This window comes from Schistocerca gregaria, chromosome 1 (genome assembly GCF_023897955.1).
Source record: "Schistocerca gregaria isolate iqSchGreg1 chromosome 1, iqSchGreg1.2, whole genome shotgun sequence".
Lineage (NCBI taxonomy): Eukaryota > Metazoa > Arthropoda > Insecta > Orthoptera > Acrididae > Schistocerca > Schistocerca gregaria.
Genome location: NC_064920.1, coordinates 810,638,549 through 810,657,278, shown reverse-complemented (window position 1 = coordinate 810,657,278; position 18,730 = coordinate 810,638,549). Strand labels below are relative to the sequence as shown.

At 39.3% G+C, this 18,730-nt stretch overlaps 1 protein-coding gene across 6 annotated transcripts in view; it reads left to right on the top strand.

Annotated features, from left to right (window-relative positions):
* Positions 1-18,730, top strand: part of LOC126270800 (TOX high mobility group box family member 4-like) — a 451,035-nt gene that overhangs the window by 410,693 nt on the left and 21,612 nt on the right. For all 6 annotated transcript variants that reach the window (XM_049974099.1, XM_049974101.1, XM_049974102.1 and 3 more), the window contains 2 exons: positions 5,155-5,270; positions 9,274-9,409. In XM_049974099.1, coding sequence (XP_049830056.1) covers positions 5,155-5,270; positions 9,274-9,409 — 252 coding nt within the window. The remainder of the gene's footprint in view (positions 1-5,154; positions 5,271-9,273; positions 9,410-18,730) is intronic.

The following is an 18,730-nucleotide window of genomic DNA, read 5'->3' as shown; positions in this document are numbered from 1 at the left end:
TTGCCGCCTGCCATGGCAGAGTCTTAGTACCTGATGCCATGTGCCTGTAAGTGGCATAAACGGAGCTTGAGGTGTGACACCATGGACTGCCCTGGTGATGAGCATTCATCACCACAAGTGCAGTAGTCAAAATGTTAATTAACAGAGGCTATAAAACAGATAAAAAAACAAGGCATAGTAGAAAGACTTGGATGTCATAGGAGATACTGAATTTAACTGATGTAAGGACAAAATATAAAAATGCAGGAATGAAGCAGGAAAAAAGGGAGTACAAATGTCAAAACAATTAGACTGGCAGGAAGTGCAAAAGGGCTAAGCAGGAATAGCTACAGGACAAATGTGATGATATAGAAGCATATATCACAAACAGATACCACCAACAGGAAAATTGAAGAGGCTTTTGGAGAAAAGAGAAGCAGCTGTATGAATATTAAGAGCTTGAATGAAAATCCAGTACCATTCAAAAAAAGAAAAAGGTGGAAAGTGTATTTAGAGGGGACGTACCAGGGAAATTAACTTGAAGGCAATATTATAGAAAGGGAAGATGACGTTAGAGATGAATTTTACAGGACAGTATAAGACCTAAGTTGAAACTAGGCCCTTGGAGTAGATGTCAGAAGTATTGGTGTCCTTGAGGAACGCCAGCCATGACGAAACTATTCCACCTGGTATGCAAGACGTACGAGACTGGCGAGATGCTATCAGACTTCAAAAAAAATGTAATAATACAAATTCCAAAGAGAACAGTTTAATAAATCCTAGTTGCAACCTTTATAGGAGAACGGAACAACTGGTAGAACAATGGGGAAAGATCAGTTTGGATGCTGCAGAAATGTAGGAAAATGTGAGACAGTACTGACTGTCACTTTTCTTGCAACATAGGCTAAGGAAAGGCACTTGTAGGCTTAGGGAAAACTTTTAACAGAAACCAGATGGCTATCATGAGTCTGGGGTGTGGAAGGGTAGCAGTAATTGAGAAGGGAATGAGACAGGATTGTAGCCTATCCCTGATGTTATTCACTCTGTATACTGAGCAAGCAATAAGAAAAACCAAAGCAAAATATGGAGGACAAATTAAAGTTGAGGGAGAAGAAATAAAAGATATGAGGTTTACTAATATCAAATTCTGACAAAAATTGCAGTGACTGACAGTGCAGTTGAATGGAATAGACAGTGGGGTATAAGACAAACATCAACAAAAGCAATTAAAGGGTAATGGAATGTAGTCAAATTAAATTGGACAATACAGAGGGAATTAGGTTAGGAAATGATACACTAAAAATAGTAGATGAGCTTTGCTATTTGGGCAGTAAATTAATGGATGATTTCTGAAGAAGAGATACAGACTTATGTGCTAGGAAGTCTCCTTGAAGGTATTGGCCTGGAGCTTTATATTAAATCCCATTAGAGAGAAAGTAAAAGAAAAGACTGTAAATGATATTTTCTAAACAATTTAACCTTCTGACATACTTTCTTCATGTCTAGTCAGTATTTTAGGGAATAGTTTTCTGGGGTTTCTCATCACTTAAAAAGAAGGTACTGATTACACAAAAGTGGGCAATAAGAATAATATGTGGTGGTAACTCAGAGATGTCATGTAATTACCTCTTCACGGAGCTAAACATTTTAATTGAAGCTTCACATTATGTATTTTTGCTAATGAAATTTGTCATAAATAAGCCATTACAATTTGAGAACAGTGAGGTCCATTAAAGGGAAAAATGACCTTTACTGTGTATTAATACAGTTTTCAATGGCTCAGAAAGGAGTTCAGTAGGCAGCAACAAAAATCTTTGGACAATTCCTATCCTATGGATGATTTTTAAAAAATGTGATATCCTGAAATAAAAACTTGTTTTTAAGTGTTGTTGCATAAGCAGAACTAAAAAAGGGTGTTTATCAATGTTACCTCTAACCATGTATAAATATCCTGTAAACTGATTTGTTCCATATCATTTCTCAAAAAGAACATCTAACTTACTTACTTACCCTTAGTAACTAACTAGTCTTGCATGGGAATGGCACATGGATAGTAAACAGTTCAGGCAAGAAAAGAAACTTTTGAAATATTGTTCTGCAGAAGAATGTTGAAGATTAGATGGGAAGATCTAGCCAATGAGAAGGTAGTGAATGGAATGGGGAAGAAGAGAATAAAAGAAGGGTTTAGTTGATAGGGCTCTTTCTGAGACATCAGATCATCACCAATTTAGTACTGGAGTAGAATGAGACCAAGAGATGAATGCATAAGCAGGTTCAAAAAATGTGGGTTGCAGTAATTATTCAGAAATGAAGGTGCTTGTGCAGGAGACAGTAGCCTGTAGACAACAACATAGTTTGCTTTGGTTAAAATATTAAAATCTGTTGTATTCAAGAGTTCTTTAATTAAAAACATTTTTCCCCACTGTGTGCTAGGATAAACACCATGCAGTTGGCTCCATCAACTGCCATTATGTGTTTGAAGTGTCAGTACATACATCATTTTAATCATAAAACCTTAAGTAACAGAACTTTGTTGGCATTTGTGTTGTAATAATAAGACGCTTCCCCATGGATATAGTGAACTAGATGAAAGTAAGAGTTCTGAAGTAATTCATTACACATGCAACACGTCGTACTGCTCCTGGTTGTGAAGTCTGGTCGAAGTTTTATTTTGACAGGGAAGTAATTATTACCCTAAAGTGAAATTTATTGATCAGTTTAACTGCACTTATAAGTAGTCTAATATTGCTCATTGCTAGACCCAAAAATAACAATGAGACAAGATATATATTGTATCTTTCCAGGGGTATTCTGTAGGCTTACATTACGAACTGTTGGAATATGGCTAACGTAAGGCTTTCGCAATGCCAGTTCATGCAAGTATTTACCGGCGCCATTAAACTGTTCTGTCTGTGTACATCGTTTGTTACGATTACGAGAAGTAATGAATCTTTCCGCTTGTATTTTGTGCCATGTCGAAAAAGCGCACCAATTGTTTGATGCAAGTATTCAAAAAATCAGTTTCACTGCAATATCTAAATATAAAAACGTACCGTAATTGAAAGTATCTTTCTCAGTATGATACGACGACCTAGTCATCATTTCTGACTAGCGTAATAAGCTATACTCGAAATGCTTTTGTCATACTGTCACTAATTGTGGCAAAATTTCGTCAGTGGCTGCTAGCAAATTCTTCGTCACTTAATAGAATCTTTGGAAACTCCCAACATTATTATAGCAGGTCAATAAAACGATTCTCGGTGATAATGGCGGTACTAGAAGATCTTCTCGGTTGTCTTCTATGATTTCGAATAAAAGTTTTGATAAAAGATCACATTCGCTCATCTGATCGTTCTGTGAGTACATATTTGGTTTCAGGACGTGTAAGTACTAATCTAAGAACTTTCCTTTCCAGTTCCAACACGTTATTCAGCGCCAGTTTTGAAACGAACAGAAAATTAATTTTAACAAGTTCGGAGCAGCCGTATTCTGAAGATAACTTAATAGATGAAATGCGACAACTCTTATAAATTTCATTGTTAAGTAGTTAGTTGCTATGGGTTATTGCTAATTTCAGAGAATGTATTTATACGAATCATCGTTTAGAATAGTTGTATCACAAGCGCAACGGCTCATGTTGCCGTTTGCATTTGGAAGTATTATAATGAGTACAGCGCATGCAGAAGTAATTTTTTTGTCACCTTTTATGGAATATTAGAGGCATTTAGTAAGAATGAAAGACAATAGTTTTTGACGTGATCTGCAGCGAATAACACATAGGTAACGATTGACAAAAAATATACGCGTGCTTCGCAGAACGTTAAGAAGGAAAACTGTAGGAAATAATGAAGTCGTCAACTTTTTACTATCGTTGCGATGTTGTACACACGCCCTCTATTGCAAGCAGATGCCAATAATAATAAGGCACATTCAAAGCACAGGGTAGACGTAGCTCATAAAATGTGCCAGAGCTTCTGACCGGACCAACGTAGCCCTGTTATTAAGCATTCTAATACTAATGGTAGCCAGTAACGGGAAGATTCAATTTTTCAGCCCAGTGATGCTTATGATTGCGGCCGTTTCATGATGTTCGAACATATGATGCGTTCATTTCACACGTTAATGCACTTCCATTACATTTCCTTCAGCTGTCATCTAAGCCATCCTAGCGCTTTACATTTGCTTCAGCTGTCATCTAAGTCATCACCGCGTTTCATAGGAAAGTTTCTCATGATGTATTTGACGTCTGTAAATGATCTAAACGATAATAATCGTGACAAAATCGTATACAAACGATTGGAAACACTTGGTTTGCGACTTTAAGCTTTTAGAGGCGTATTATTTCAACAGCCATCCGCTCTATCTTATCATTTGCCTTTCGCTATCATTAAAGTCACCACTAGTATTCAGCTGTAAAATCAGACCAGGGAAATGAATAAGTAATAAGTCTTGTGAGCAGTTGTCGTTCTCATTGAAATTCAATCATTCGACCAAAATTACCAACGACATATCTATTTAAAGCAATCTTCGACAGTCATCGATATAAATATTTTTTGCAATAGGATTCTTAGGCAACGATCGAAAATACCGAAGCTGGTGCATGGTATCCCACATGCTCTGTAGGTGGTTTGGACCGGTCTAACCACTCCAGAGACGTGTTAATGAACTGGATTGCTACAACTTTGATGTGGGAACTGGAGCATAATATTCAGCTACCAGGAACTATACGCTAAGATAGGCAGCTGGAGAAGCACCCCCGCTGTCCCCCACCCCTTCCCCGCCAAAAAATAAAAAAAAAGTTTGTGAAACTTTTATTATGAATCTGTGAATTGGCTAATGTGTTGATGAAGTGCTGCTTGACTGACTGAATGCGTTGTTACACAATTCCTGAAATGCTTTTCAAGTGCCGACTCTGTTGACATTGCCATTAAAGGATTAGACAGCTTCCAATATAGCTGAGGGAATAATACCTACAGGTTGCTGGTAGTTTGTTGAAATGTCTTCTTTTTGAGGAAGATGTCAAAAGTCGCAAGTGATAATCTGTGTTTACTGTGTCGAATTCTCAAGCTGTGGCACTTCTGCAGATCAAGAAATGCTCGCTACAGCAGGTCTCCCAGTTCGAGACCTCATCAACTAATTTTTTAGCTTGCCTTAAATGTTGGATATCTATTTCAGATGGCTGGAATGAAGCGACCGTCTCCCGAACCAGCAGACAATGGCATGTCCAAGATCCCGAAGAAGCCCAAGGTCCAGAAAAAGAAGAAGAAGAGGGACCCAAACGAACCTCAGAAGTAAGTGTTTAACACTGATCATGAATTTGCAAAATGACTTGCTGCATTCATAATACCTGCGGAATTCTTGTATATCCCACCACTGTGATTTGTTATACCTTGTGGACAGTTACATGTAGTAAGACTGGTAAATTAAATAATAGGTGTATAAAAAATACCTTCGTTGTTATACGGAAGTAAATGTTACGTGGAGTTTGGCCCTAAACGTAGAGCGACAAACTTTGACGACTGACACATGAAACTTAGATTCATGAGTCGTTCAGTTACACAACAGTAACTTCCAGAATGGTAACGAACATTTACCTGATAACACAACTTCATAGAAACCAAGAGGAAAAACTGATAACTAGGTGCAATTTCAATCTCGACGAAATTGGATTGCCAACGTACATCAACCTGCTTTCCCTGCCACCACATTACTTCGCGTCAGAGCTTCTCTCTTTACGTTTCGTTTTGTTAAGTCGTAACGGTATTGCTGTGGATAAGCTTCCTCCTTGTTGCCTCCTTTCTGCTGTCCTAGCAGTTGCTTCACCTTTACAAATATGATCATTCACTAGCGTTTGATATTTGTTTAGTTTGTTCGCTTCGTTTAAGCAAGTAATAAGATTTTCGCAAAAAAATTATTTGGAAGGAAAGATGTCAATAGAATAATTCGATATAGTTTGAAGAAAGCAACAGTCCCTTGGTGGCATGATTTAAGAGTTGAGATTTTTTCAGTCACAATTCGTTATTTTGTTACCTCAGTTGCTCACTCTATCGTCTTTCCCCACGACCGGACCATACCCCTTTGGAATTTTCTTTTTTAGTGTTGAGCTAGCTAGGCGGTTTATGCACGTAGTTTCTTACATACAATTTGTTTCGCTAGTGATGTTGACGACATAGTTATTAACAAGTTTTACAGCTGATGCCGGCTGTGTGCAGTAATAAAGACACCTTTATTCAGACGAAGTTTAAATTCATTTAATTTACCTCACTTTCATTTTACTTCGCAACAGTTCGATAAGCAATTATCCGACAAGAAAATTTTCAAGAAACAATTTTCATACATAGAAATCAACTCATAGCGCGTTTGGTGAGCAGTTTTCGAGATTCCAGAAACTGACATCACGCAATAAGTTTCTGCGTCGTTTTATATTAAGCTACAGTGTGTGTAAAGAATGGTATGGAATAACAGTTGCTACAATTGCGTATATTGCCTTGCACCGAGAAGCATCAATATGTAATTGACGATAGCTGCCCCTGTAAGGAATCAGAAAATCCACAGCGGTGCGTGCTGCGAGAATGACGTGTCCATGTCCGTGTGTCATGCATCAGATACGGAACAGTATTGATCACAGAGCATTTAACTTCGATGGGACTCCGGCCTATTCATTACGTCGTATCCGCTTCCTGAAAATAACTCACCGTGTCGATAATGGCGGAGAGTGTCCAATATCTTCTTCCTCTTCAAGCCATTTGTTATCCACAAACTTATAAATAAACGTCGTTAGTCTTTCAACTACGCAGCGATCTGGAAGTGATGGCTCCTCAATCGAGTTTTTGAAATATGACTGTTAATATTTTTTATTTCATATTTATGGCGTCTGACGCCAGCGTTTTCGTATTTTACTGAGGTATGAAATGTAACGTCGTTCATCATGTTTGCTATAGCAGTCACTAGTTTTTTCATTCCATCTCTGTGCACATTGTTAGTTTAATGAACCAGTGAATTTTTTGAGCCTGCAATGGCTGGACACCGTTCGCTTGTCGTGGAGAGTGTTCCAGGAGTAAGTATACATACGTTAATTGATGGTAGTATGGACGTTGCAAAATCACAAGTATGTGTTGCGTTCTCAACGGTTTCCTGTTCATAAAAACCGAAAGTAAAATGAACTGTGTAAATTTTACCACTTAGTGAATTAACAGATAACTGATTTTTTTTTTTTAATAATAATAGAGGAACCTTCCACCGCCAACTTAAAAGTGGATTTCGCTGCTGCTCTAGGCACGTGATTTATTGCTAACCTCTCATGTGGCGCACGCTAAAATTCAGTGGACGGTTATAAAAATAACTAACTTCCAGACAGTCTTCCAAAAATTAAAATATACCACTCGAAAATTTGATAACTGATAAAGGTCATTGATGCCAAGTAGGCCCGGAAAATGGGCATTCTACTAGTCAATTTGAAGAAGCAGCAATTTGAGGTTTACAAAGGGCAGTTGCCGTCACGATATTCGTTACAGGAGGCGTATTACAATTGTGGTAGATCATCTGCGGTTATTATGAAAACCAGTTATGTTACATAAATGGTACATAACTTGTACAAGGTGATGTGTGATATTTTTGGAAACGAACTCTCACATTTCGTCCAAATAATTTCTTTCAAATTGTATGCGCCAGTACAGTCTCTCAAAAAACTTAATTCATATTCGATTGTACGTCTGTATAGGTACGTTGTTCAAGAGCACTTCGTAGATAAAGCCATTAACACAGGCACAAAACAGTACCCACGGGTGCTTTATGCAAAAGATCAGTCATGTAAATTGGATACAATCGGGTCTGGATGCAGGAATCATTGTATTTTGAGCACCCTGCAAGTAGGTGCACCGAGCAAGATGTCGCATTGGAAGGGACTGGACTTGCTATCGAGAAGATGGCACTTAAAATCTCCGTATAGCCCTCGCAATATTTTTTTTTTTTTTCCCAAAATCACCGGAGGCAAGTGCTGGGATAGTTCCCTTAAAACGGACACAGATTTCCTTGAACACATCGAGCCTGAGCCCTTTCTCTGATGAAGTCGTTGTCGACGGGATATCAAACGCTAAACTTAATTTTGTAAGCAGGTGCCATTTTTATGAGCACACGTTTGGCAGCTTGTTGTTAAGGATGAATGTATGTACATGTAGGTAAGAGACAACGCGATTGGTTGCCGTCAGTCCTTGCCCTCAGTGTTGATTGGCACTCCCCCTGTAACTCCTGTAATGTAATAGTTTGAAATGCGCGTCACTGTACAACTGAAGTTGGGCTATAGCACCGTCGACGGCTACCAGATGGTGTTGCTGCTTGCCAAAGGTCCACCAGTGACGGCGGAAGACCCTCAAAGAATGGTTTGCTACGCAAATACGGAAGCTGCCATAACGACAGCAGAAGTTATTCTTTTGTTCGGTAAATGGTTGCTGTGTAAAAATTACAAATAAATAAATGTTGTGCCAATCATTTTTGAACGTCACAAGCACAACGCACAAAAACCATCGATAACGAGCTAGTCACAAGCTATCTCTTCCATCTGGGGCAAACGGGTAAACACCACACAAATCAAACACATTCTGAATGTGATTTGAGCCCTTCCAAAATTTAACCAACCTATCAAGTACATGTTCGCAAAACTTCAAATGCCGAGCCTTCTGTATCTGGATAAGAGATTGCGCTGTTCGCTGTCTAGAATGTTTCCTGATGACGATGCCCTCATACAAGTTATTAAGAGACGGCAGCACAATCAATATCAAAAGCAGGCTGATTGCGCCATGAAATGCAATGGGCGTCCTCTTCAGTCATCGCCCTAAATCGGAATTTTCTTCAATAGCGGGCATGAATGGGTCCCTGGAACGACTCCCATCCTCAAGAGTGTTTCTTTCTTGTTTGCATTTGTCGAACCAGGCGGAACACAAGTCCATAATAGAAGAGCACCAAATGTACTCGTCTGAAGCACTAACCTGCCCTCGAGCAAACTATGCACTAATAACAACAATAATAATAAATCTTCGAATAAGATGCTACTGTTTAATCTTTGCTACCGACAGGACTGAATACCGTGCGAAACATAATACGAGTTGGGATCTGTCGGTAGGCTTGGAAGCCTGTCATATTGAATTTTTCTTTATACATTTTAAACGAAGGCTTAAGAAGATATCCACGAATGGCGTCCCCTTCGGTAATGCGCCTAGTGCAGTTCTGTTGTAGATAGATCGAGAGATATTTCGCGGCCTGCATGTATACGGGAGTGATGCCATGTTTTCTTCACAGGCCTGTGTCGGCGTATGCGCTGTTCTTCAGGGACACCCAAGCCGCTATCAAGGGACAGAACCCGAATGCGAGCTTCGGCGAGGTCTCCAAGATTGTGGCGTCTATGTGGGATGCTTTGGACGCCGAACATAAGAACGTGAGTACAAGCTGCACTGCACGCTGTTTTACTTTCCTGTAAGCTTTATTTTCGTAGTAACCCTATTGAAGCAACTAATAATCAATTACTCGGCACCGGCCTAAGTGGAACATCGTCGTTATGCCGATCTGTCGTGCACCTGAAAATTTTTCACTGCACGCCGGCGTGTTTAATAAAATTGTTATGAGAGATTACTAAGGATTCAGTTGGGAAGCAATAATGGGTGGGGGATATAATTAGGTATCGTTGGTCATTCCGCGATGTAGTATGTTGACAGCCACTAGAACAAAATTATTCAAACATAATTGAAAGGTGTGGAAGGATAAAAAAAATATTGAAGCACTGATGTCCGATCTTTTAACACAATACGGTTTGTCTACATAACTACCTGTTGTTACGTGCTTGGTAGATGGTCCAAGGACGATCTTCGCTACATTGCAAGAGCGAAGAAAAAACCGAGACATTTAAATAAATCATCTTACATAAATCACTTGATCCTTTGAATAATTTACTTTGGTTTATTCTACATTTCACACTAACTCTTGCATTTTATATTTACAGCTCCTTGATAGCCACTACCATTGGCGTTTTCTGCCTAATTGAAGCAATAACCACTGTTTTCGAGATTTCATGTACAGATCATGCTCCATTTTCAGCCATGCTGAATTCATTGCGTCTCCAGTTGAAATTTACGACATTTCAGTCATTTTTTTAAGTGACGAAACCGTAATACGTGTACTTCGTTTTTAGTCATCAGCGTCATCGTGGATTGGAACTATTGGCCTATTCTGCCTCCAAACTGTCACTACCTTTTTAAAGGGTGGTCAGTATTTTTTTTCGTATGTGATTATAATGCAAAGCAGTCTCGTTGATTCTGTTACTTCCACGCATTAAACGTGATTCTTCCAGTTGATTCTGTTTTCCTTAATAGGATCTGCACGTCACTCCACATTTATTTCCTAGCTAATATCAACATCTTTATATATCTATTATTCATTTCATAATGATTCATCCCTGACTTGGAGTTCATATTCTGGTCACATAGCGTGACGATCACCGAAATGTTGCACATTGCCGGAATCGTGGAAATATCTACTTTTATTTGATGTATGAATATTTCATTTTGTTTGGAAAAAGGACGACATATGAGGTAATATTTAAGAGAAAGTGTACTTTTTCGAGCATTTTTGGCGAGTGTTAACTTTGAGGAGTCGTAGAACTCGGGTCGTAATTAGGAGCAAAAAAAAAGTTCCTTTGCAAAGTTTAAAGAGAACAGCTCTCCACTTACAGGAGAATTTTCGTTGCTTTCCGATTAGTCGTTTTGTCCTAATAATGGTGGATGTAGATTGCCGCATTTCGCATAATGGTAATATGTATTTTTCAAGACGAAAAGTGTAAATTCAAGATGTATTGTTGCCTTTCACAGTTATTTTTATATGTACATTAGTCTACATAAACCACTTCCGCAACTCGTGATCACGCGGTCGCCTTTTGGCTTCCCGAGCGCGGGGTCTCTGATTCGATTCCCGGCGGGGGTCAGGGATTTTCATCTGCCTCGACATTTGTTTGTGTTGTCCTCATCATTTCATCATCATTCATGAAAGTGGCGAGATTGGACTGAGCAAAGGTTGGAGATTTGTACGGCCGCTGATAACCGCGCAGTTTAGCGCCGCACATCATCATCGTTACATAAATAACTAATATTACTTACTTTTGCGTCAATATGGGCCACGTGCTCGCGTATGCCATGTTTCCGGATCTGTGAACAGTATGTACACGTTGTTATTCATTGTTGCAGTGTTCACGTCGTGGCTTCCCGTCAGTAGGAAACAATCATACAACCTGTCCATCCATTGAACTATAGTTGCCTTACACTTGGGTGAAATCATGCACCTTTGACAGAGTTGTCGGACTTCCATGGTTATCAGCCGCTTTCAGTGCACTTGATTACTTTGAGGCCGAAAAAGAACGGGATGGAAGTTGTCCCGTATCACAGCCAGTAATATGCCGGTATTAGTGAAAGTACAATGAAGCGCGTTTTGCGAGGATGTAGAGAAACTTCATTCTTTTTAGCACCAAAAAGGAGTACCGGCAGGCGACAGAATTTTCCATTGAACACGTTTCAGACGGAGGCACAAGAAAGAACATCCACGATTTCTATGTGGCAAAGCAGTTTCCAACAGTAGCTGCCGAATTGGAAAAGCTAAAGACTGAAATGAAAGACATTCCTGGTATGAGTGAAACAGACCATTGGGTTCAATTCGGAAATTTGGCATGGGATGGAAAATAAGCGAGTTACAGGAAAAAGAAACGAGTTATTGAGGGAAATAAGACACTTGCCAAACACTAGGGGACTATTTATTACACTGATGAGCGTTGGCGTAGTGCAAATCATTCCAGAAAGTTTGGATGATAGGAACGAAAAATGACTTACGCATCAGGAAATCTATACCTTTATCATAGAGCAAGGGTTCAAGAGTGGAATGGCTGGAAAGGAGGAATTCAAAACACCAGTGTTTCTGCAGGAAAAAAAAAAAGATGCCACATAGGGAACGAAGATGGGTTCGTGTATGGCAACAAGGAGGTGCAGTTATCATTCTGAGATGAATGCCTGATACTACAGAGTGAATTACGAGCGTATTCGAAAAATTACCAACAGATCCGGTTCTATATCACATGATGATAAATTCAGTACTACGAAATCCATTACTGAATGGATGGAAAGCAATAATTTGTTGCTTCCATCAAGTGCCGCATCGTATGAGGAATTTACTAGAGCACGACATCTATGACACGCGCGAGTGCGCACACCAAGTCACAAGAATACCTTTCGGAAGTTTATTGCGCTCACTGGACAAGGAAATCAGACTTTCTTTGTTTCCTATGGCCACTGCGATTCCATCGCCATTGGACTTATCCTGGGCGCTTATCAAGAACAAGGTAGCAAAGGAGAGCAAATATTTTAAGATACGTAACACGTTACAGTTTCTCTGCACTCTGGAAACTGTTCCACAAAGTGCCTGGATGAATGCAGTGAGTCATCACAAAGACCCCACATAGCAACACAACCAACCATTACTGATCCAAGTAGACGACTGCAATAGCAGCAACGAGACCTCAGTCAGCAGCGAAAGCGATTAAGGTATATCGTATTTTATACGTCATTCTGTCCGCAAAATTTATTCCAGCTAAATGATTTTACTTTTACTGTTACAATGTACATCTTATTGTTCATTTTTATTCGGAGCTGCTTGTATATCGAGCGTTCACTTCGAATTTCCCATGTTATTGCACTCTACTCGCAACGGCAACTGAATGCGGTAATGCTGTATTCGAAAACTAGTACGAAGTTGCTCTTCTTCCTGGTGAATAAGCGCTTATTGTTCATAACAACAGCAGCAGCACTTTGGTTTGTGAACTACGTTCTACAACACCCTCGCATATGTTGCGCCTAATAATACAGTTGCTTTACAAACTCTTAACTGACAAACACGGGGAGTGTTCATTAGTAACGACACACACGGTGTAACAAGCAAAAGTTAAAGCTTAGCAACGCCGGAATAGCTACAACGGTAACCTCAACCGCAGCGTTTTGTTAGACATATCGGCGAAGCGACTAACCAGAAAATAACGGGAAGTTCGCCTGCAAATAGAACAAGGCTGCATCTTGAAACAATCCAAAGAAAATGTTTTTCCTAATTACGGTCTGATTTCTATGACCCCTCAAAGTTGACACTCACCAAAAACTGCTTTTTATTACACATTACAGCGTATATCGCCCCCACTGTAATTAAAATGTAATATTCATACACGAAATAAAAGTACACATTTCCATGATTCCGGAAAGGTACAACAGAATGATGTTTGTTACACTGGGTAACCAGAATATGAGCACAAAGCCAGGGGTCAGTAATTATTGTTTGATAATAGAGGCGAGTATTCTGCTTCATAACGGAGAAACCTCATTTCAGATGATTCAGTTTACTCTATTAGGCCAGACGTTAGAGCCCAGTTTTCACATCCAACAATAATAATGGAAGAGCTTCCTTTTTAAAATGTTATGAAACTGTACGCAGACCGCATACAATTCGTTCGTAATATGGATACATTCAACAGCATACCACGGGAGGCGGCGAATTGTAATCACATTAATGGGAGGACGAAGCTGTGTATACCCGGCCGAACATCCAGATTTAGGTTCCCCTTAGTTCCCCCAAATCGCGCAGAGCAAATGCCAGGACGGTTCTTTTGCAAAGGACACGGTCGGTTTTCTTTGCAATCCTTTCTCCAATCTGAGCTTGTGCTCCACTTCAAATAACCTCGCCCTGACATGACCTTTAGTATTAGATGTATACGAGTAGCAGTCTTCTGCGCGTCCCTCAGACGTTCTGTGGCGATGGGTGGCTAATAGACAAGAATTCGTTTAGTGAGAAGGACTCTTCCCCCTTTTTGTCTTGTGTTTCGTTGTCGTTCGAGACTAATTGCAGAATTTTACGCAATGTCTATAAGAGCTTATCGTCGTAGGAATGCAGTTCAGAATTCCATTGCGATTGAAGTCACTGAATAAAATAAAGAAGCACAGTGTTTACCCAAAATGTATAAGTTACGAACGTCTTGCGGAATTGTTGTGAGAGAAGAAATTCATGCGGTATTTTGACAGTTGACAGCGATGGCAAACACAACAGTTTTGATAACAGCACTTATAAACAACAATCGTTAATTGGTTAAAGTTGCACTGCTGTATCAGTTCAACAAGAACATTCGAGAATAAACAGCAAAATGGAGATCATGTATCAACTATAACAGTACATTTAAAAAAAAATCTTTGCTGAAGCGTATACTACCACTATGAGCAACAACCCCTTCTCAGTATACGAGAAAGAGATTCCGACGCGGGACGTTTGCAGCAGATAAGATGTTCAGATACAAGACAATGAATCATCGACGAACGCAGAGTATGATGTTAAATAATACAGAGGTAGATCTGGTATCAAACCTCTGGGAATTCTTCGACCAGATACAGGAGGCATGTATATAAAATAAACGTCACACGTTGTGCGTTGTGAAACGATTCGCATCGAATTTATTTAGCACACATGAATCTCACAAGACTGAGAGAGATGGCGTAATATTGTAAGGTTATGGGCTGACATTGGGGATGATGGATGGTTCAAACTCCGGTCCGATTATCTAGAACGTCACATTGCAACAAATACCATTTTCAAACAACAGACATATAAACAAAAATGAGGCACGCATTGTAAATTTTTTTCGCGGACTTGACAAAAGACGTGAAGAGATGCGCACACGTGAACAACGTGGGAGAGGGGGGGGGGGGAACTAAATCAAAAGTCTGGTGGTGCATCAGAATCCGAGAGGAGAATAAAACCAACGCTAGGTACCTTTTCGAATCGTGTAACATATCCCAGCTGCGCGTATCTTCGATATGGCAACTCTGCGTCGCACAAGAGCAGTATTCTTTTCTTGAAAGAAAGGGATGCAGTGTTGTGACTCATCCAGTGCTAAGAGAACGACGCGCTGTAGAAAACTTAACGTCATCGTGACACACGCCAATGACACATCCAGAAAGCAGCTTTTCCATTATTTGCCTGTTTGACGTATATTTTACAGTAAGGGTCCCGATTTATTCTCAACGAGATTTGGCGCACGTTTTTCAACAGTGTTACTTTTTAAGGGAGCGAGATGTTTCCACGAACTACTAGTGCATAGATGTATGTTGAATGCTTCCGCAGCGTCTTGAAGAAAACAAAAGCACCGCGATAAAGTGCAAGGGTGAGATCAAACATTCAAGGACGCCGCGGGAATGGTAGGAGAGACAAGGAATGTGAAATATAGCCAACAGAGAAACTTCCAATGGGATGAGGAACAGCTATCTATCTCAGCTCACTTTTGTTTCAGATGCTAATATAAGAGAGAGTTTGAAGTTTTCACGGGTGCGGTATGCAAGGAACAAGGAAATAACGGCCCCGGGAAAGTAAAGGGTAAATGTGAACACTCCTTTGTATGACTTATTCCACATTAAAATTGAGACTGGATTAAAGTAATTGTGGAGAAACTTACATCATTGTCCAAAGGGTTTGCTGAAAATTGTCAATCTCGGTGAAGTAGATAAAAATGTTTGTAAAATATCTCAAAATTTCTTTGATAAGATCTCAGTAAAGTTTTACTTCGGAAAATCTCTAAGGAATTTCAGCGACGATACTTACAGTACACTGCGAATTATGAACAGTAATATGAGCAGAGACCAACTTGTGTGCTAAGATATTGTTTAATTTCTACTGAAATGATTATAACTTGACCTGTGTCTTATCCATTTATATTTCACTTCGATGGCGCAAATGAATACTGATAATCGGAAGATTAAATTCTGTTATATTTATTTGGCTTTGGACGATCAGCCATGCAATGACAGACTATGCACACAGTGCTCTCTGTAGTGTAATAGTAAGGATCAAATTTATTCCACGTGGCAAGCTGTTTTCAACAGTTGCATACTTTTCGTAAAGTTTTGCCCCGCCTGTACAATACTATTGGTCCTGTTGTGCAGTACGTTCAGTTATTAAATAGAAGATGGTGTTTTGAAGGCTGCTTCCACCATGTTTGTTTGCCGTGTCCACTTTACTCACCTTTACTTGAGCCCTGCGCTGCGTGTGTCTGAATCCGTTGAAGTCATAAGAATTCCAGCAGTTAGTTTTTTGTCTCTGTACACTGCTGACAGAGCCATCAAATAATAAAGTAGGACAGCAAAATTTGAGAACGTAAACATCGATTCGCAGTATCGATGATGTAAACAATGTAGCAACAAATTTAAAAACAAAATATCGAACTTCTTTGTTTGTTAAAAGAGAAAATAACTACTTATTGCATCTACATACATACTCCGCAAAGCACTGTATGGTGCGTGGCCTATCTTGTACCACTCGCAAATAGTGTGTGGGAAAAATGACTCTGCATATGCATTTGTATGAGCCTTAATTTGTTGTATCTTATCTTCGTGGTCATTACGCAAAATATATGTTGGCTGCAGTAGAACGTTCAGCAGTCAGTTTCAAATGCCAGTATTCAAAATTTTTCCAGTAGTGTGCTTCTCATCACATCAGGGATTCCCAGCTGTGCTCCCCAAACATCTCCGTAATACTTTCGCGTTGTTCGAACCTACCAGTAACAAATGTAGCAGTCCGCCTCTTTGATGTCTTCCTTTAACCCGAGCTATTACAGTTGAACCACACTTCCTCAAAATTCTCATACTGCTTTGCAATTTTAAACCGAGATATTTAAACGATAACACTAGTAATGCTGCAGCTGTACTTTATGGGTTTGTTTTTCCTACTCATTTGCATTAACTTACATTTTTCTATATTCAGTGCTGATTGCCATTCATTACACCAATTAGAAATTTTGTCTAACTATCTTATATCATACCATAGTCACTCAACCTCAGCACCTTCCTGTACACCCTGGCATCATCAGCAAACAACTGCAGATTGCTGCCGCTCTGTTCACCAGATCATTTATGTATACAGAATATAACAGTGGTTCTGGTTCTGTCACATTTCACTGCGGCACTCCTGATGACACTCTTGTTTCTGATGAACCATCAGCATTTTTTTCATTTAAACAAATACATTTCATGAATGAATGAATAAAATAATGTGGCACATTATAATGAGCGACTAAAGGTTAGCATCTGTTCATCTAGTTGGTGTGGTTTCAAACGAAGCTCTGGAACTAACCACTCCAGCTCCATTTTCTCAGCAAAAGCTGGACTAACAAACCAAGCATACACACAAATTGAGGGAGGAATACTATCAATACTCTAGGTGGTAACCAATCCACTGATGCCCCAACATAGCACTGCAACTGGACTATTGGATTCTGTGGAGTTTGGTTTACCACAAAAAAAAAGAGTGAGTCGGAGACCTCTGGCAAACTTTCCATCAAAGTGAAGACATATATAGGTACATTGAACACCAGTATACTAATCAGACCAGCGAAACTACATGCATGATGCTGGACAAACAAAAGATCCAGATACAGTATGTTTAAGGAACCTGTGTAACAAACAACAACATTATAGTCTTCAGTAACTACGGACTGTTTAGGAACAAAACAGACAAGAAAACAGCAAATGAACACTGCTCCTGGAAATGGCCATTGCAGTCAACAAGGGGCTCCTCCGGTCAGTAACAGAAACGACACCAATAAACAACAGACTGATGACAGTGAGGCTCAGTTGTTCTAATAAGTTTCCACAACAATCCAACCATGTGTAACAGTAAACCAGTTAAAAAGAAAGACGAAGGGGTCAGTAAGTACTGGGCCGAACTGGAGAAAACCATGATAAAAATTCCCAAAGTGGATGTTACAATTTTATTTGGTGATTTGAACTCACAATTAGGTAATGAAAAGACATTCAGATGAATGATACAACAATGCTCAGGGGATAGATTCATTAGCAAGAATGGCCAGAGAGTGGCTGAGTTATGTTACCAACTCAATATGAGGACAATGTCAACTCACTCAAAGAAAGGTATCAAGAAGTATGTTGAGCTAAAAAGATTTAATAAATTCAAGTGTTGCTGGGAGATGATACAGGCAAATGACATACAGAAACAACCTCACAGAGAAATCAAAAGATGAGGAGAGCATTATGGAAAACTGCTGGCATAACAGTCAGATATACATGACAGACAGACTTTCAAGCACAAAGTGCTTAAGTGGAGAGTGAACCATGAAGTAACAAATTTGAGATTGGTTGAATGAAAGGAAGAAAAAACAGTGATAAGATGAAAGAAGTGTGGCACATGAGAAAATTGCACCTCAAGTTGGTGCTTCACCTGGTCCACTAGTGGCCTACATGTGTATAATAATAATAATAATAATAATAATAATAATAATAATAATAATAATAATAATATCAACAACAAGACAATTAAATTCTGTAACTAATGTGTTCAAATAAAAATATCCCCCAAGCAACAGAATCAGAACTTCAAATGTAGCGTGTGTGTGTGTGTGTGTGTGTGTGTGTGTGTGTGTGTGTGTGTGTGTGTGTGTGTGTGAGTGATATTTAATATCTGAAAGATCATGTTCTAGATCCTAAATATTGGGGGGAACCTGTGTCTTAAAGTTAGTGTATAGTCCGACTGAAGGACGTACTTCTATCACAATTGTTATTTGTATAGTTTATATGCAAAATTAGCAGTGCTTATTATTTCTGTTATCAGTATTTCCATGACATGGAGATTAATCAGCTGTAAAAGTCAGCATGAGGCAATACCAGAAAGCCAAAACATCCAC